This window comes from Emys orbicularis, chromosome 6 (genome assembly GCF_028017835.1).
Source record: "Emys orbicularis isolate rEmyOrb1 chromosome 6, rEmyOrb1.hap1, whole genome shotgun sequence".
NCBI classification, from domain to species: Eukaryota; Metazoa; Chordata; order Testudines; family Emydidae; genus Emys; species Emys orbicularis.
Genome location: NC_088688.1, coordinates 99,547,994 through 99,568,303, shown reverse-complemented (window position 1 = coordinate 99,568,303; position 20,310 = coordinate 99,547,994). Strand labels below are relative to the sequence as shown.

Here is a 20,310-nt window from a genome sequence, read left to right as displayed (position 1 = left end):
TCTTCATCCGAAGAAGTTTGGAAATAGTTTCAAGAGTTAGAACTAAAAGGTTAACTACTTTTATGTCAGTCCTGTTACACTGCATATTGAAGATACATCCTCCATTCTACTCCCAGAAGTAGCCCCACTGAATTTACTCTGACTGCTGGCCACCTACCTGAGCCAGGCACAGCATGACTTGGCCCCAAGTTAACAAATATAAGTATCACAGTGAGTTGTATTTTGACAGTGCTTTAAGAGAGAGGACTTTCAAGTGTCAAGAGAAAACAGTTTCACTTAGAAAAATAAATTTATTTTTCTGGATATTCAGTAAATGTTTAAATGTTCTGGAATACAAGTGGGTAGACTGATGTACATTAACTCTTTCAGAAAGTTGACCCAGCAGCTCTGCTCTGCCAGTTAGAGTTGCAACATAAAAGAATTTCAATTCAATCCTCAACTAATTAAAAAAAATTACAAGTGTAGAAAAGTGACATTATGCACCAAAATAAACTTGATATCAGCATTTATATCCTAACAGACCCAGAATAATAAATTCCCCTGAGAAGATGGACATTGCAGATTAGAGCTATAAATGTCATCTCTGAAATTAAAATCTAATTGTTAAACTTTAAAATAGTTTTAACAAACTAAAACAAGCACACAAAACATTACTGTAAGAAGTGTACTTTAAACACAAGGCCTTTTAGCTGGTTGGTGAATATTTCAACTTAAATTCAAAGTTTTCTGAAAAGAGGATTCAGAGGTATGTATCCCAGAATACACGTGGAACCACTGCAAAAGTCTTAACATTGGCATATTGGTCAATTCCCTTTTAACTGGTTTTTAAAGAATTCCTGATATGCATTCCCTGAGATCCTTTTGCATCTACATGTTTGTTCTGTCTAGCTTTTTCTCCACCCCTTGCCCAACAGTAATTTAAGATTATGAAAAAGGATTGAGTTATGGCCACACAAGATCAGGGGGTTCTGGTTTTTAAGTCTTTGGATTGAATAGTAGCAGAGATCAAAAAACCCTGAAAGGCTAATATTGAAATATTACACAAGAATAGCTGGACCTACCGGAGCAGCTCTCTTGACCCCAAATATGCATTTTGAGGCTTGGACCTCTTCCAATAATAGAGTATGTGGTATGGAAATTTGTAGGGAAAAAGTAGTCAGGTGAGACTCAATTGAACGAACATCTCATATATACCCCAAGTGGAGTTTCTGATGCTCATACCAAGGCGATGAGTAAGGTGCAACACACTAGTAAATCATCACTACATACTTAATATTTTATCTGCATGACGGCCTTATCGGTGTGAAGCTGTCATACCATACACAAGATAGCATTTTAATTTTTGTGTTGATTCAAAGCTTTCTCTCTCAAATATTCTTCCAAGCACTGAATTGCAAAGGGGTCAACATCAGTATCAAACTTGTTGGCAAATAAGTGGTGTTTCTGTAACATCCAGTTCAAGTCTCCCACGCCAAACACACACACAGAGCGCACATGAATTCCATTGCACGGAGGATAGGGGGCACCTTTTGACACATCCCCTTCAAAATAATGCCACTTCACAAACCTGGCAAGAGCATTCATGTCAGAAACGTCATACTTGTCACTGGAAGAAACTGCCCCTGGGACTTCAGGGATTCTTTGAATAGTAGCCCACAAGTATTCATCAGGGCTATAAGTGTCTTTAGCCCATTCAATAAATTCAAGGATTTTGCTGTTTTCTAGCACATACTCTACAAATCTCCTACTAGCAACAAAATAGGCACTGCCAGAGAAAACAGGTGTACTAAGAGGTGGAGGTTGTTTGTCTATTCCCATGTTCTTTAGCTTACCATCAACAATTTCATAGTGTTTTTTCCATCGTATTTCTTTGCTGGAAGGCGTTTTCTCAGTTTCTAAGCTGTTTTCACCCTTTAGGGCTTTCAATTTCTCCACCATTTCCTGGTTGGTCTTAATAGGAAAGTCCATACCACAAAGATTTATCAAATATTTCCAGTTTGTACTTCTCCTGTAGAGATCTTTCATGCAGTTGAGGTCTGCCTGTACCCTGCTCCACGAAGCATACACTACACTCTCCAATTGGCTGGCAATAAAGACATTATTGAAACAGGACACAATTCCCTTAACTGCTGCCAGAAAAGATTCTGGAGACTTTTTGTCAACATGAATGCAGTAATAATTCTGAGGAGCATAGATTGATCTTAGAAGTCTATCAAGCATATCTATTTTGTGATATACCACTATTGAATAGGCAATTGGAAATCCAGCTTCTTCTTTACTGAGAGGTTCCATAATATATTTCCGCATCTTGGTAAAAGAGGCACAATCTGTTGTCATATTAATATAATCACTTGCTGTTAGCTTAGGGCGTTTCTTAAATGTCACAGTTAACATCTCAAGCTTTACTTTTTGAATTTCCTCTATATCACCCTGCAGTATCTTAGAGCAGTTAATATTAGTGGTAGGATCTTCACCAGTCAGCTCTAGATGTCTGTGATTCAAGAAGTCCGGCTTTTGGTTACTTTTTAGAACCGAAAAGGCCACTAAAGTCAAAAGTAGCACAAGGAGGTGCCTGCAGCGTAAAATATGACAAAAACGAAATTTTCTTCTCAGCATTTCAGACAACATCAGATACCTTCACTCGGCTAAACAAAGCTTCTTTGTACTCATGATCTCAAACCCACTTCAACAGCTTCAGAGTCATCTGTTCTCATTTCTCAAAAGTGTGTGTATATGCACTGGACACTGGAGGAAAAGTCCTAAAACAAAAATAAAATATAAGTCATTTCTAATAAGTACAGTTATTCTGCAATTCAGTTCTACATTTTACCAGTGGCTTTTAAAAGTCTTTGCTTTAATGGTGAATGGTTTAGTTAAAAGTTTCCTGAACGTTAGAAAATGTAATGAATAAGGTGGTCAAAGTTTAGACCTTTGAAAGTTTAGATATAGTCTGAGTTTTCATGGAAGTGTTTTCCCATTTTATGACCAGCTCTAGTATTGAAGCTATAAATTCAAATGTTAATTTCCCCCTCATACCATCTTTTCTATTGCATTATTGGATGAAGTGTGTTAATTCTGGTATGGCTGGTCTAAGATAGATTACTTAGATCCGCTGAATCCCTTTTAAAAATGTTGGCATTTTAAAATGCAATAGGAAGAAAATGGTTTTGTCCCCTAGACAGAACTGGTTCACCCATATTGGTTCGCTAAATTATTTCATCTAATTGGGGTTTTGTGCAATACAGAGAATGTGAAGTGTTAGTAGCTTAAGTACTTATAGTAAATATTCCAACCTGAATTTAACAGGGACATTTTACACACACTCCATCAAAGATTTGTTGGCATTTCAATTTACAACTCATTTACTGGGGAAACTATTCACACTTCATCCTCTCATTTGAAATTCAGCCCACATGCACATTCAACATTTTATTCTTGTGATACAGACAACCTTAAACATACTGAAGAATGAGTAGTGATGTGACCCTAGCGCTTCTTTCAGGAAAGATCTGAAAAAGAGAAGGGGAAAAAAAATAATGTAGTGTTACATAGTCATCTAGCTTTCAGAGAGTTCCTGAAGACAGCTCTCTAGTTGACATGGTATTGCTATTTTTGTGGTCTATTTTTAAACAGGTATTTAAATTGCACTTTTGAAGCTGTCTTTCATATCACTCTATGCATAAGACAGCTTACTCAGTTGTTAAAGAGCTGGCTACTAGATAAGCATGGACTACAGAGTGTTGAGAGAAGTATAGTGTTGTCAGAAATATAGGATAGCCCTAATTTCTCTCTCGATACAACTACATGGATTTCATATGAAATATCCAATACGCTAAGAACGAAATAAATGAAAATCTGAGTTTGTTATAAATTTAAAGCACTACGGTGTGTGTGTGTGTATATATATATATATATATATATATATATATATATATATATATATATATCTTTGCGTATTCACCTGTAATGTACAGTACATATTTTATGTTCATTAGCCCTTAATTAAAATATCTTAACCCCTACCCATGTGAACATTCTCCATTATGTATTTTTATAGAAAATTTGACTGAAGAGTCCTGTATATAGATGGACAGAATCTGGAGACATCTGCAGATGTATGACTGCCCAGAAGAGTTTGCCAAGAATCTCTGGAATCTGGATCAACTAAACAGGTAATAGTTTAAGAGTGGCACTTTATTTGTATTCACAAATATGCTTGCAAAAAAATAAAAGCTACATTTGGTCAAAAACTTTGTTTTTCCTTTTCTTTCTTCTCTCTACCTCCCCTTCCAGGCTTACATGTAAACAATATTGAGACCGCATGAAAGGGAAAAATAATGCAAACTCAATAAATAAGATAGTGGAGGCCTATAAACAATTATGTTGCATCTAATGTACTAAATAGCCACTTCTACTTTTAAATACATAATTTAATTAACTCTAAAGAACATTCAGGTTTTAGCTTCAAGTACTTTATTTCAGGGGTTCTCAAACTTCATTGCACTTCATTCAGGTGGTGGGGGGGGGCAAAGCCCAAGGGTCAGGGGACTGTAGCCTGAGCCCCGCCACCCAGGGCTGACGACCTTGGGCTTCGGCCCTGGACAGTGGGACATGGGCTTCAGCTTTGGCCCTGGGCGGTGGGGCTTGGACTTTGGCCCCAAGCCGCAGCAAGTCTAACACCAGCCCTGGTGACCCCATTAAAATGGGGTCGTGATCCACTTTGGGGTCCCAACCCAGTTTGAGAACCACTGCTTTATTTAATAGGAAGCAAAATGCTCAATGTATATGGAGGGATGGTGATGGGAGTCCATAGTTTTCAGTGAGAACACGTGCCAATATTTCAATCTGGAAACTAAAGCATTAAAACTTTTTACTAACTACTATTCGAGAGCACTCTGGAAGACAACCAAATTCATACATAGTCATGTTTACACTTGCAAAAACAGTAGAAATGTAAGTATTACTAATAGAGCTGGTAAAAAAAAAATTCTGCAAAAAAATATTGGAACACAATTTTTGTTCCATGAAAAATTTAACAAAGTTTTTCTATAAAGCAAAGAGTGCCAAGAGTTTTGTTGGTATCTGTCTTTCTTCCCCTCCGTCATCCCAATGCTTGGTGGAAGGGAAGTGCAGGAGGAAGAAAAGGGAAAACAAAAGCTTTTCATCCAAATTTTAAAAATTCCAATAAAAATGTCAATTTTATTGCGGTTTTTTTGAAAAACAATTACTGCCAGTTCCAAATTACCTTCTAACAATTTGTTTTTGAATTTTAAACAGAGACAAATGATCAAGGCTTGAGATTTCCATAACCCAAGAACTTCATTAAGCCTGTTTTTCTGTAACCTGCTCAGTACGAATTTTTAATAAGTCTGCTAAAATTTTAACTTCTAATTTATGATTCTCAAACTGTGGCGTCTAAGCTTACTTGGTGATGCCTGTCAGTCTTCATTTGGGGATGCTTATTAGTTGCAGTCCAGATCATGATTCTCAGAAGCAGTCTTGACCCCCGCGTCCTCACCCCCCCAAATGATGTATTCTGGGTAGTTTCTTCAATGTATAGTCAAAAATGTTTAAATTAACAGCACGTGACAACAAAACTAGAGACTTAGCAAATCTACAGGACAGCAGACTCACACTGCAAAGTGACATTGAGAGATTAAAGTAGTGGTAGCTCCAGGCAGCAAGAGAAGTTTCATTCTGCATCAAGGGAGAGGAAATAGACAGCAGTCAGGTAGAGTGCTGGAGCAGAGGGAATAACCAAGTAAAGTTTGCTCTTATTAGGCCACTTGTATGTAGCCAAAAAACAAAATGTTTGAGGGACCAATGCTACTCTCCATGCTGACTACTAAGATTCCATCATCCTCCGTTGCTGGGCTCCGCGGAGGCGCCGGGCAGCTCCCGCCACCCCGGGCCATGCTCCCGCCCTGAGCATGGGCGCCTGCGGCTCCAAGGCCCGCGGCCTCTGGCCCTTCGCCTCCCCCGGGCCGGGCGGTGCCACGGGCCCCAGCGGGGAGCAGGCCCTGGCTCGGACGCGCGGCTGCCGCAGCTCTACCCCATTCGTCTTCACCCGCCGCGGGTAAGGGCGGGCGGCTGGTTTCCGTAGGGCAGGGGGTGGGTTGCTATGCGGCGGGCTGCCATGGGATGGGGGGCTGGTTTGCAGGGGGTGGGTTGCTGGGGAATGGGCTCCCATGGGGCAGGGGACCTCGTTTTCATGGGGCAGGGAGTGGGTTGCTATGGGGTGGGGTCCTATGAGATCAGGGGCTGGTTTCCATGGGCTGTGTTGCTGTGGGAATGGGGGGTGTTGGGGTTTGGGCTCCTGTGGGGCAGGTGGCAGCCTGCAGCTTTCCATGTGGCAGGAAGGTGTCAGAGCTGGAGGGAAGCAGTGGCTGGGGGCTGCACATCATGTTGGGAGGGATAGCTCAGTGGTTTGAGCATTGGCCTGCTAAACCCAAGGTTGTGAGTTTAATCCTTGAGGGGGGCCATTTAGGGATCTGGGGCAAAAATCTGTCTGGGGATTGGTCCTGCTTTGAGCAGGGGGTTGGACTAGATGACCTCCTGAGGTCCCTTCCAACCCTGATGTTCTATAAAATCCAAACTAAATGAATTGCACAACAATTCATTAGTCCCACTGCATTTGCAGTTGAGTGTTTATATAAAATTTTATAGGAAATAAGTGCTCTGGGTCAGATTTTCCTTCGTGGTAGTAGAACGATATGGAATTGGACTAGAAATAGCTCACTCCAACTACATATACACACTTATACTGTGTCCTCTGAAGTTAAACAGCAGTAGTTTCACACTCTTATTTAAATAACTCATCTGACACACATCTGTGCCTCCTCGGATGTGCAACCATCTATATAACAGTTAAAATAGTTTTCTGCCAACTCAAATTAGCTATGAACTCTCTATTCTGCAGTAGGGAAATTAAACAAGATGGTGACTCTTTGGTTCAGTTTCCACCTAGTGTCTACAGTAGCTGTTCATAAAGCAAAGGGCTGGCTTTATAAACAGGCAAAAATAAAGTCTACAGCTCTTCATTACACTGGTGGTGTGACACATCTGTTACACTCATCCACAAGGGTCTCCACACTTGTACATAGTTGTGTAGAGCAGGATTACAAAGGAGATTTCCCATCTTCCTAAAGAGGGTGGGAGGAGGGAAGGTGAAGGGAAGCAGTAGTTTTAACCCACAAAACTGCTATCAATCACTCCCATAACATTAAAGCCCTTTACATCAGTTTCTTAGGGCAGGTCTACACTTCAAATGCTGCAGCAGTGCCGCCCAGTGCAGCTACACTGATGTAGTGCTTCAGTGAAGATGCTACTCTGCTGACAGGAGAGCTTCTCCCATCCGCATATTAATCCACCTCCATGGGAGGCAGTAGCTCAGAGAAGATTGCCCATTGACAGTGCTGTTACACCTACCTAGCCCCTAGTGTAACTGCTTCACTCAGGGGCGTGGATTTTTTACATGCCTGAGCGACTTAGTTATATGGATATAAATTTATAGTGTAGAGGTGGCATCTTTTCTTCCTCTTTTATTCAAGGTACTTTTCTACAGAAAGTTTCCCAGGATCCATTACTGCTTATCACAAGTTTCTGCACAAGGGCTCTATATGGTTCCCTTCATAGAATGAAGGCAATCAGAGAAATAAGACTGCCTTCTCCACTCAGTGAAGCCCAAAGGTCTCAAATCTCTATTATTTTGCACTTGTGCAGTCATTCACATGAGTATAAAGAGGTGTGAAACTCTACCATTCTAATTAGCATATAGAGGGTCAAGTTTCTCTATAGGGTTTGTAGCAATGTAGCTTATTGTTTCTGATCAGCTCTTCCCAAACACTCTCATAGTGCTGTATAGGCAGGGCCAGCTCCAGGGTTTTTGCTGCCCCAAGCAGCCGCCCCCAAAAAAGCCGCAATCGCGATCTGCGGCACTTTGGCGGCAATTCGGCGGGAGTCCTTCACTCCGAGCGGGAGTGAGGGACCCTCCGCCGAATTGCCGCTGAATAGCTGGACGTGCTGCTCCACTCTGGAGTGGCCGCCCCAAGCACCTGCTTGCTAAGCTGGTGCCTGGAGCCAGCCCTGTGTATAGGTTTTGGTATAGTCTAGTCTCTGGTCCAACTAACAGCAATATAGATAAAATGTAACATAAGGGCTTGTCTACACTGGCACTTTACAGTGCTGCAACTTTCTTGCTCAGGGGTGTGAAAAAACACCCCCTGAGCGCAGCAAGTTTCAGTGTTGTAAAGCACCAATGTAGACAGTGCACCAGCGCTGGGATCCAGGCTCTCAGCGCTGGTAGCTACACCCCCTTGTGGAGGTGTATTTTTTAAGAGCGCTGGGAGAGCTCTCTCCCAGCGCTCTGCAGCGGCAGCGCTTTAACATTGCCAGCGTAGACTAGCCCTAAGGTAAATATCAGAAGGTTATGAAGAGTAAATTCTGAGAGGGAAACATGTAATGTTCTATTACTTCACAGGCATGGGTGGTTTACAAATGTGCTAAGCATCCAAAGGAAGCAGATTACTAAAAGAAAAACTAACAGCCACTCTTGATTCTGGGAGAAATATTTTGATGCAACACTTGCAATGAAATTCAGTAACGAAGAGGACATTGTAGATTGAAAGTGGAAAGTTAATGTTGCCGGGGCATTACATTTCCACTCTCCCCCCCCCCACTCATGCCCCCCCACAATACAACTTGTTGAAAGCGGGGGTGGGGGTGGGGGTGAAGAAGAACTATATCAAATAATCTGAGAGAACTCTGGAAGCAGCCAGGGGAATAGAAATTTGGCCTTTCATTTGGCAAAGGGTTTTGCTAGGACACTAAGGACCAATCTAGTACCAGCTGGTTGAAGCGTGACCAAGGAAGTTCCCATATTTAGGCGAGAACAAATCCTAGTCAGAATCTCTGCCACACTAACTAGGGAAGAGGGATCAAGACATTTGTTGAGGAACAGGACACATTTCAGGGCAAAGACAGAGAACATGTACTATACTGCAGGATTAGGGCAAGGGCAACTACATAGTAGGAATATAAGGCTATGGCTAAACTACAGAGATTTGACAACAAAAATTATGCTGCTTTAATTAAAGTGCTGTTGCATGTCCACACTGTGGTCCTGGTGTAGGCAGAGCACATCCACACTAGCAGCTCTTGCATCAACACAGAGAGCAGTGCACTGTGGGTAGTTATCCCACTGTGCAACTGGCGGCGCAGTGCTTTGGGAAGGGTTTGCAATGCCTCATGGGGCAGGTACAGTGTCACATGATGCGATTGAGAAACCTGCACTGTTTCACTGGCATCCTACTAGATTCATTTGAAGTGTATGTGGGGAGGATGGACAGAAACAGAGCATGTGTTGGGGGAAGAGCGTGTCCGCATGCTACTTCTTTAAGTTCAGACAGCAGACAGAGCAGTCTCTCCACCCCCTTTCCTCCCCCCCTCCCACCACCCACAGCAGCAGCCCATTCTGCCTGCCAGCCTGCAATTCCACATTCATGGTTCCTTCAGAGTTTTCCCACAGCCTCCTCAGCTGCCAGGAGCAGCATCCTCAGCAGTTTGTGAGCTCTCCATGCTGAGAATGTCAAAGCTTCTCAGAGCTTTGAAAGGGGAGGGGTGCATGCCTACAGGGCTGCCAAGCCAAGTTCAAAATAATGAACAGAATGGTCGCGGCAGGCATTGTGGGATACTGGGGGAGGCCAGTTATGTCAACATAACGGCAGCATCTACACTGATGCTTTGTTTCTTTAACTTCGCCGCAAAAAGCTCTATGCCTCTCATTGAGGGGGTTTTATTTTGTTGGCAAAACAGCAGCGTTTTGCGGCCAAAAGTAGCCTTGTAGTGTGTACACCTCCACTGTTTTGTCGGCAAAAGCTGCCTTTTGCCAACAAAACCGTAATGTAGACGAGACCTAAGCAACTTTGAACAACATAAAATTTCAGCAGTGACTATGTTTGAGTAAGAGATAAAATTAGAAACTTCATTTAGATTAGGTTGACCTACCTCCAACTGTTTTACAATTGTACAGTTTTACCTGCCAACCCAAAAAAACCTCTTTAACTAAGGTTGCTGTCAGTTAGCACACATTAACACCTTAGGTCAAAAGAAATTACTCTTCTTTGGGGAGTAGAGAGAATGGAAAAAGCAGGTGACATTTTCGGAAGGATTCATTATCAGGGCTCGTCCACACAGAAAGTGGTACTGTTTTAACTATACCAGTGTTCAAGTGGTACAATCTTCCTAGCGTGAATGCCGTTATAACCCTCTAGCGTGGATGCAGTTTTGCAAGTATAAAGGTGCTTTATACCAGTTATAGCTTATTCTTGTATGGGAAGAGGAATAAACTATATCAATATAAATCATCTTTATGACAGGATGCTTTTCCCCTTCTTAATAAGAATCACAACTTAACCAAAAATTAGTTTCTGAACCAGTATATTTACATATGGCCTCTGCCTCTTCAAGAGAAGATAGATATTTTAACAACTCAGTATTAAGTTGAACAAAATTAGCAAAAAGCAGCAAGTTATTTGACCAAATGTTTTGAGAGGTCACTGAAAGAACATAATAAAGGGAAGCAATTTTTCCCTCTCCAAAGTCACGTAGTAAGCGTTTTGGTTTTTGTAGCAACTCCACAACTTTCATAGGTTTCAAGGAGCCTTGCAGCCTTGGCCTTTGTCTCATGCTTGTAGTTTGGCAACAAGAAAGGTAGTGGTTTTTGTTTCTCTTTTTTTAAAAGCCATGGGCCAGTATATTGGCGGGCAGGATCAACAATTTAGTATTTAAAGTTGTCCTCAAAAACTTATGCAATGCATGTATTTCTTTCATATAGCTTAAGAATAGCAATGTTCAGGGCTTAATTCGTGCTGGGGTTTGGCAGTTCATAGCCCCAGCAATCTGGCCTCCCGGCCAGCAGCCACTACTCTCTGGCTGCCCAGCTCTGAAGGCAGCACCACCACCAGCAGTGCAGAAGGAAGGATGGCAATACACCATACCATGCCACCCTTACTTTTGTCCAACCTGAAGTGTTCTGTGAAAACATCACAGGTTAGATTAAATTCTGATGGAACCTATTCTGTTTTGCAGGTGGCCTGCTGGGGACCAGGGCTGCTAGGGTCTGCAGCTTCGGGGCAGTCCTGCAGCTCAGGAACCTCAGGCTCCTTGCTGCAGAGCTGGGAGCCTGCAAGTCCTGGGGGCTCTCAGAGCCTCTGAGCTCCCTGCCACAGAGCCAGAAGCCTGGAAAATTTGGGGATGGCTTTCCACATCTACAGCTCCAGGGCAGCCCTACCATGCAGGCTGGCCAAGAGATCAAGGTTTCTAGACTCCTCAGCCAGCTTGCTCCTTTGACTGGCCAACTCCTGCAGCCCGGTGAACCATCTGGCCCAGGAGTCCAGGGGTCCCAGGCCTGGGGCAGAGCACACGGCAACATAGAAGACCTGGCAACTGTGGAGTGAAATTAACATAATTCTTTTTAGTTTTATGGCACCCACCACTGACCAGCAGTTGTGAAACTGTCAAGAATTATGTCAATTTCACTCAGCAGCTGCCCAGTCTGGCAGCATTTTTTGTTTTGGCAACATATGGGTGCCTGTGTTTCAGGATAGTTCTCCCAAATGACCACCCCCCATCTTGAGTGTTGCTTTTAAAACCTACCAGAGTTCTTTCACTCTCTTGCATTCCTGGGATTTTTTCCTATCCTGGCATGGTCTCTTAGCCCTCAAGTGCTTACTGAGAAGTGGTTTATCTTGAGCTTTTCTTTCCCTTCCTGCTGGATTTCCCCCTCAGACTATTACGGTAAACCAATATATTCATACAACAAAAATAAGCAGGTGAACATAAATTACAGAGCAGCTCCAAATCTAAATCCACCTCTTTCCCCAATAATTTCTTAGACTTTATGTACAAGCTTGGTTATTGCAATTCCTCCCCCCACAAAAAAAGGGAGTGGCTTGGATTAAAATTAATGTTTAAAATTAAATAGACACAAGTTAAGAGGGAAGGAACTGTACATCTGGGGTCAGGCTTGGGTTATGAGGGATTACAGGTATCGGTTGCAAGGGTGAAGAGATATATACAGTTCACATAACCGGTATTGACCCAGATTGGGGTGCAAGAGTTGTTTTTTTTAAAGTTTCAGCGGATAAGTGGGCTCGGGTACACCACTCATGGAATTTATAAGGAGTCCAAGTCAGTATCGGTGCAGCGAATGAGTACATGGGGGGGTGCGTCCCTTGGTTCGTCAGGGAAGGAAGTGGGCTATTTCCCTGGTCGGTGGTCTCGATTATTCAGGCCTTGGTTACACTTGAGAGTTACAGCGCAATAAAGCTGCCCCCAGCGCTGTAACTCACTCCCCGTCCACACTGGCAAGGCATGTACAGCGCTGTATCTCCGCGGCTACAGCGCTGCTTGTACTCCACCTCCCCGAGAGGAATAAAGAGTATTGCGCTGCCGCTGCTGTGCTGTGGCGTCAGTGTGGCCGCCCAATGCGCTCTGATTGGCCTCCAGAAGTATTTGGCAGTGTCCCACAATGCCTGTTCTAGCCACTCTGCTCATCAGTTCGATCTCTACTGCCCTGGCCTCAGCTGACCAACCGTCAGACCTGCCCTTTATATTCCCCGGGAATTTTAAAAATCCCCTTCCTGTTTGCTCAACCAGGTGTGGAGTGCTATCAGTGAATCTTTCCAGGTGACCATGCCTCCACGCGCCAAACGAGCCCCAGCATGGAGCAATGGCGAGTTGCTGGATCTCATCAGCGTTTGGGGGGAGGAAGCTGTCCAGTCCCCGCTGCGCTCCAGCTGTAGGAATTACGATACCTTCGGGCAGATATCAAGGGCTATGATGGAAAGGGGCCATGACCGGGACGTACTGCAGTGCAGGATTAAAGTGAAGGAGCTGCGGAATGCCTACCACAAAGCCCGCGAGGCAAACCGCCGCTCCGGTGCTGCCCCCACAACCTGCTGTTTTTACAAAGAGCTGGACGCGATACTTGGGGGTGACCCCACCTCCACTCCGAGCAACACCATGGACACTTCAGAGCGGGGGAAGAAGGAGGAGGAGGAGGAGGAGGAAAGTGGGAGTGAGCGTGCTGGGGCGGGGGGAGACACCCCGGAATCACTGGAGGCATGCAGCCAGGAGCTCTTCTCAAGCCAGGAGAAAGGTAGCCAGTCGCAGCGGCCGGTACTTGGTGGAGGACAAACAGAAGAGCAGGTTCCCAGTAAGCGGCTTTTATTTTCGGGAAAGGAGGATTAGGGCTGCATTCATGCCTAGATGCGGAATAGCGCATTGATGTGATCTATCACATCGCGGTAATCGGCCTCGGTAATCTCTTCGAAAGTCTCATCCAGAACGTGGGCAATGTGCTTGCGCAGGTTTATTGGGAGAGCCACCGTGGTCCTTGTCCCAGTCAGGCTAACGTGTCCGCGCCACCGTGCCGCGAGGACCATTGCTGCACACAGGCAAGCTGCATATGGGCCAGGGCAGAAGCCGCATCGCAGTAGAAGACCCTCCCTTGCTTCCCAGGTCACCCTCAGCAGCGAGATATCTTCCAGGATAAACTCCTGTGGAAAATGTTGGGACAGTGTTCACTGTAGGTGCCCCCTTCAGATCTTGGCTCTCCCCAAGGCACAAACCCAGATGACAGTACAGCCCTGAAACAATCAGTCCCCCTTACTCACCATTTTGGGGCTCCCGTGGGTTATGTGCTCTCTCTTTGGGACGGGAAAATTATGCTATTGTGTAGACTGTGTGCGCCCTCCTTAAGTGCGGGGGAATCATTACTTTGTCTGGTATAAACAATGCTGCCTCCGTTAAGTGTTGCATTTTGCCTTTACAGATGCAACCTTGAGATCTCAGCTGTCCGTGTTATCATCGGCTGACAGACTGCAAAAACTCCGGAAGAGACCACGAAAAAGCAAAGAAGACATGCTGCACGAAGTGATGCATCAATCTCTTACAGAGAATTAAAAAAGCGCAGGAGTGGAGGGAGAGCAAAAGCAGGATCTGCAAGGAAAATGCAGCGCACCGGAAGCAAAGCACGGAGCAGCTGATAAGCATCATGGAGCACCAAGCGGACTCTATCCAGGCGCTCGTAGCCATGCAGGCGGAGCACTACTGTGCCCGCCCCCCCCTGCAGCCCTTGTCCCAAAACTCTTTCCCTTGTGCCCCCATGTCACTTCCAACCCACTTTCCCCAACATTCGGGTTCTTATCGCCACCAGCTGCCTCCAACACCAGTATCTTCACCAACCAGCCCTGAGAACTACAACCCTTACCCTCTGCACTCAACCCCCATCACCATGCAGTATAGCCATCCTGAAGTGCAGCACTCATTGAACAGCGCTCCAGACAGGACACAGGCAAATCTGTGATTGTACCGTTCCAGATTGCAATAGCCACCCGCTTCTCCACTGGCAGGGCAGCTCTCAATCTCGTGTCCTTGCGCCACAGGGTGGGGGCCAACTCCTCACACAGTCCCATGAAAGTGGCTTTTCTCATCTGAAAGTTCTGCAGCTACTGCTCATCATCCCAGACTTGCATGACGACCTGATCCCACCACTCAGTGCTTGTTTCCCGAGCCCAAAAGCGGCGTTCCACGGTGCTGAGCATGTCCGTGAATGCCACAAGCAATTTCGTGTCGTACGCGTTACGTGACTCGCTATCATCATCGGACTCCTCACTGTCACTTTGGATCTTAAGGAATAGCTCGACTGCCAAACGAGACGTGCTGGCGAGACTCGTCAGCATACTCCTCAGCAGTTCAGGCTCCATTACCCGCAGACTGAAACGGAACACAGATCACGCTGCACAGAAACTGTTGAAAGATGGTGCCAAATGTGGACGGAAACAGGGATTGCTAGGATGCGAAACAATGCATCACGGGGCGTTGGGACAGGACCCAGAATGCCCCGCACCCCCCACCCCCTTCCCACAACCCACGGCGCCAGAATGGGAAGAGGTGCTCTGTGGGATAGCTGCCCATAATGCACTGCTCCCAATGCCGCTGCAAGTGCCGCAAATGTGGCCACAACAGTGCGCTGGGCAGCTGTCCGTGTGGACAGACTGCAGCGCTTTCCCTACTCGGCTGTACGAAGACAGGTTTAACTCACAGCGCTGTACAGCTGCAAGTGTAGCCATACCCTCAATGTGGTATTGACGGTGTCCTGTGATGTGTTCCGTATAAATGTCTCTGGACCACCTGATGGTGTCCGACACCATGAGCTGTCTCATGAGCCGGGCGTAGCGTCGACCGACTCCGCACGCTCTCAGAACCGGCTCATTGTGGGGGTCCCACGAGCCCACACATACAATACAAGGTCGATGAAGTTTGTGCATAATACCAGTTTGTGGCAGTTAATCCTAAATAGATTTTGCAAATTAGATATACATTGATAATTGCTTTAAAGAAGACCAAAACAGCATAAAAGCAAAAAGACAGGAAGAGTCTGACTCTCTAGAAAGCATTTCCTTTTAACAGAGTGGAAATGCAAGATAATGTTTGAAGTCTTCAATGATAGTTTAAAACTGAAAAGGATGTGGTAGAGAGGTTCCCCCCTCCTCCCCTTTTGGAGAACTATTTAAAGTTCTTAACCCATTTCAATCAATCAAGTGTTGGTAAGAAACTGAAAAATTCAGTAGTTACAGAAGTAATCTATTGAATTTTGGAGCTCTCTTGGGGGCTGGCCCAAGACTTTGGAATGAATATTCACAGGAAATAAAAACCATCACTACCTTTCCACCTTCCACAATAAGTGCAAGACACATTTATTTGACCTTGTCTTCACTAAGATATAGCAACATGTGTTTTTAAATATGTTTATATTATGCACACGCGCACACAAATTCCAAAAATCAAAACACACATGATATAAAATATAGGTTTCTATTATGCACACACTTCCACTGGGGAAAGGAGGAGAGAAGAGAAAGGTGTGATAGTTCTTAGCCCTGTTGCTCAATGCACTGCTGGAAGGCGCTCAGATACACTGTGTTCATCATAGTAAGAATCTATACAAAACACTCAGTAAATGCCTTTAAGGTAATGGGGCTAAACTGAAGTGGTTACTGGGTCGGGGGCCGCACATACCCCAACTAGCACGTACAGCCATGTTATTTGAAGACAAGGTGTAACTGATTCTTAAAGATGATTTCAGAACATAGTGAATTTTTGTAGACAAGTCCCAAATTATATTTACCGCCTACCCTACTAAAATCCTCACAGACATTATGCACCTAGATTATCCAGAGCATCTTCCTATTTTCATTAGGAATATTTAGCACTCGCCACCCCACCCACCCTTTCCCAACTGGCTCAGGTTCTGACACTCTCACCTCATTGAGTAGTAACTTGCTCACTGAGTAGCCCTACTGAAGTCAATCTTGGTACTCAAGATAGATATTCAATAGAACTACTCAGAAAAAAAGATGGTAGTTTCCTGTAGTGCAGGTGGGGCCAGGGGACCGCCTTCTCTTACTCACTTAGGACAAGTCTACACTACTACACCATCATTACAATACTGGGAGGCAAAAAGCATTCCACCCATTTCCCACAAAGCTCTTCAGTTTTGTCATAGTTATCTCTGAAATAGTTCAGATGCCCCCAGTCAAGTAATTCCAGATTACTACTGAGGACTTCAAAATCCAGTCAAAGACTGAAATAAAATCTTTACTGAACACATGCACCTTAATGTAGCTTTTCCAAGTTTTACAAATTTGGTTACAATCATCATTTGGTAGCATTTCATGATTAAAAAGAGGGTTACCCAAATAGATCTTTAGCGTATACCAACACTACTAATTTATGGTCTCAATTGCAGAAGCTCATCTGCACAGTTTGGCCCCACTTAACAGCAAATTATTACATATAAGGCACTGTTGTAATGAGGCGGCATATTACTTCATTATCTTCATAAGCTATTACAGTACTTGTAGTAGATGAAATATCCGGTAATTAAAAAGAAAATGACTAATTCACAAAGTAAGACAGTGATACATTGATCTGGCTTTAACTTTTTTTTTTTTTTTAATTTGGCAAATTCATACCAGAAGCATATCCAGGTACCTACATCTAGTAGACTTACAAGGGTGGTCTAATTAAAACAATAATGGTATCTCTTATGTAAGAAGTGAATTTAGGGTCTAGAGAAAGTCAACTGAGTATGGATTATTTTTATTTACTACAGAAACCAATACCTGAAGCCTGTTACAGATTACCCTCAAACCACCATTTCTGCTTGTTTGCTTAGAAATGTAGAACATGTTTGAAGGGAAGAATTACCAGTTCTTCCAAGAAGACTAGAAGAATATGATTTAAGTACAGTGGCATGTGTCAAGTTTCAGTTGATAGAAAAAGCGATTTATCTGCTCAAGAGCTTCACACCTACTCAGAGCAGGACTTTAGGATGCTATGATAAAAATGCCAGTGGCCAGTCTACAATAGCACTCCCAGTGTGGCTAGTACTGATAGAGCTGCATGAGCGTTAGTTTTACACACACAAAAAAACAAAACAAAAAAAACCACTGTTTGCCTTCCCTTCAGAAAGATTAAACCAGACCACAATAAACACCTTTCACCATGGAATACTGACAGGTGGCCAGAACCAAAGAGCCTTAAAATTAAATGTTACCATTAATATCCTCAACATATTCTCCAGTTTACAAAGAATATAGCTTACTGAATAGTTTTTTTCCCACAGTTTGAGAAGACTCCTTTTACAGTTCCAGTCACCTTTACACGATGCTGTATTTTGTGGTTTTCAATTTTTTAAGAACTCTTCCGTTGCCAATAGTCATTCTGCACACTGCCTATGCATACAGGCTAATGCTCCATGTAAAAGCTCTAGTGTTTGGAACTGGCATGAATTGCACCCTTAATTTCATTTATACCAGTTCAAAGTCTTAAGTCATATCCACACACTTCACTCAAAATAGATTCCTAGTAGGGTGTCAAGCGATTAAAAAAATTAATCACACGATTAATTGCACTGTTAAACAATAACAGAATACCATTTATTTAAATATTTTTGGATGTATTCTACATTTTCAAATATATTGATTTCAATTACAACACAATACAAAGTGTACAGTGCTCATTTTATATTTATTTTTGATTACAAGCATTTGCACTGTAACAACAAAAGGTAGTATTTCTCAATTCACCTCATACAAATACTGTAGTGCAATCTCCTTATCATGAAAGTTGAACTTACGTATGTAGAATTATGTACAAAAAAGTAACTGCATTCAAACAATAAAAAAAACTTCAGAGCCTACAAGTCCACTCAGTCCTACTTCAGCCATTTGCTCAGACAAACAAGTTTGTTTACATTTGCAGGAGAGAACGCTGCCCACTTCTTGTTTACAATGTCATCTGTAAGTGAGAGCAGGTGTTTGCATGGCACTGTTGTAGCCAGCATTGCAAGATATTTACATGCCAGATGCGCTAAAGATTCATATGTCTCTTCATGCTTCAACCAACATTCCAGGGGACATGCGTCCATGCTGATGATGGGTTCTGCTTGGTAACAATCCAAAGCAGTGTGGACTGACGCATGTTCATTTTCATTATCTGAGTCAGATGCCACCAGCAGAAGGTTGGTTTTCTTTTTTGGTGGTTCTGTAGTTTCCGCATCGGATTGTTGCTCTTTTAAGATTTCTGAAAGCATGCTCCACACCTTGTCCCTCTCAGATTTTGGAAGGCACTTCAGATTCTTAACCCTTAGGTCCAGTGCTTTAGCTATCTTTAGAAATCTCACATTGGTACCTTCTTTTAAAAAGAATAAAAGGTCAGATGTAGATGCATCAGCTCCAGTGGGGCATAGTTGGTACTTAACACCTGAAAGAATACATAGATCGACTAAAATGTAACTTTCAGTCTAACTTCCAGCAGCGCTCCTCCTTCCGCACCTATCAGATACGTCACAAAATCTTTTCCTAGAGGGCCTCTTCACAATCTTGGAAAGTGGGGCTATGGAGCGGACCACTACTTAATAGACATCTCATTTACTCTCCTCTGCTTGAGGTCTCTGTTAAATGACTGGTCACCAAGTATTGCAAATATTTTTGTAGTAAAAGTTTTGAAGTTATCCGAATAGAATAAGCATAAGTGAGGTAAAAAAATAAGTGTTTAAGTAGTGAGATTTAGTACCATGCCACTTAATGTACCATAACTACTTCAGCCTCAGGATTAGATCCTTTGTCCCACTATAAAAACCCAAAGCAAGTAAGTTTAACATTCAATAAAATACTTCACTAGTAGTTTTAAAATAAAGACTCAAAAGACCAATATAATTTCACCAAGACCAGTTTTAGGTTACAGTTACAGGGCCTAATTGCTAATTATATCATGCTAGCACTAAGGGGCTGTCAAGTGTTGGATCCAGACACTGGGGATTACCAGATACATGAGACTCCTGAGGTGGTCTAAAACTAGTATAATGGCTCTACATCTCTCCCCCATGAAGTCCCAAAGGTAGGGTACATGGGTGGAGCCCTGCTGGACTCAAACTGTTCTCAGCTGCTGGAATAGTCCTTTGGGACCTAGGCAGCTTAATACAACAGCAAGCAGCCTAAGGATTGCTCTAGCTTGAACAAGGGTCCAAACTCCAAATATAGGGGGGTACAATGTGACAAATCACTTAATGGTGCCAGCCTTTTCCCTGAATTCTGCTGGAACTGAATCTGGGCCATAAATTTTAAGATGGCAAAAATGTTCTAAAAACTTTAGTTAGCTTTTGGCTCTCTTTCCTGCCAACTCACATCTTGCTTTGAGTATCAAGTTGAAGTTAGCAAGTGGCCTTACCTCATCCTGTAAACCAGTCTATGGGCTTGGCTACACTTGCAGACGTAGAGTGCTAGGAGTTAAACCAGCCTTCAGAGACCGCAGCAGGGAAAACACTGCCATGTGTTTACACTGTCAGCTGCAAGCACATTGGCGTGGCCACATTAGCAGCTCTTGCAATGCCATAAAGAGCAATGAATTGTGGTAGCTATCCTAGTGTGCAAGAGGCTGCAACGTGCTTTTCAAATGGGGGGCGGGGGTGGAGTGTGACAGGGAGTGTGTTGTGTGTATGTGGGGGGAGAGACAGTGTTTTGGGGAGCTGAGAGTGTGTCAACATGCTGTCTTGTAAGTTCAGACAGCAGCATACCTCCTTTCCTCTCCTCCCCTCCCCTCCCACACACACTCACAATAGCAGCATTCCACACTAATGGTTTGCTTTGTCCCGGAGGAGATAAGCATGCCGGCTCTTTGAAAGGGGATATCTGCATGCCTGCAGCCGATTTCAAAACAATGAGACGAGTGGCCACTTGACTT

The 20,310-nt window shown here is 43.6% G+C and overlaps 1 protein-coding gene across 6 annotated transcripts in view; it reads right to left on the bottom strand.

The window, feature by feature from the left end:
* Nucleotides 1–276: 276 nt before the first annotated feature.
* GCNT1 (glucosaminyl (N-acetyl) transferase 1) overlaps nt 277–20,310 on the bottom strand; it is a 35,399-nt gene continuing 15,365 nt past the window's right edge. For 2 of the 6 annotated variants that reach the window (XM_065406223.1, XM_065406224.1), the window contains exons 2-3: nt 3,463–3,509; nt 277–2,759 (exon numbers count right to left, since the gene is read on the bottom strand). In XM_065406223.1, coding sequence (XP_065262295.1) covers nt 1,336–2,628 — 1,293 coding nt within the window. In that variant the 5' untranslated portion in view covers nt 2,629–2,759; nt 3,463–3,509 and the 3' untranslated portion in view covers nt 277–1,335. Of the gene's footprint in view, nt 2,760–3,451; nt 3,510–5,634; nt 5,661–20,310 lie in introns of those variants that run through there. The other 4 variants (XM_065406227.1, XM_065406228.1, XM_065406225.1 and 1 more) reach the window with 3 other exon arrangements.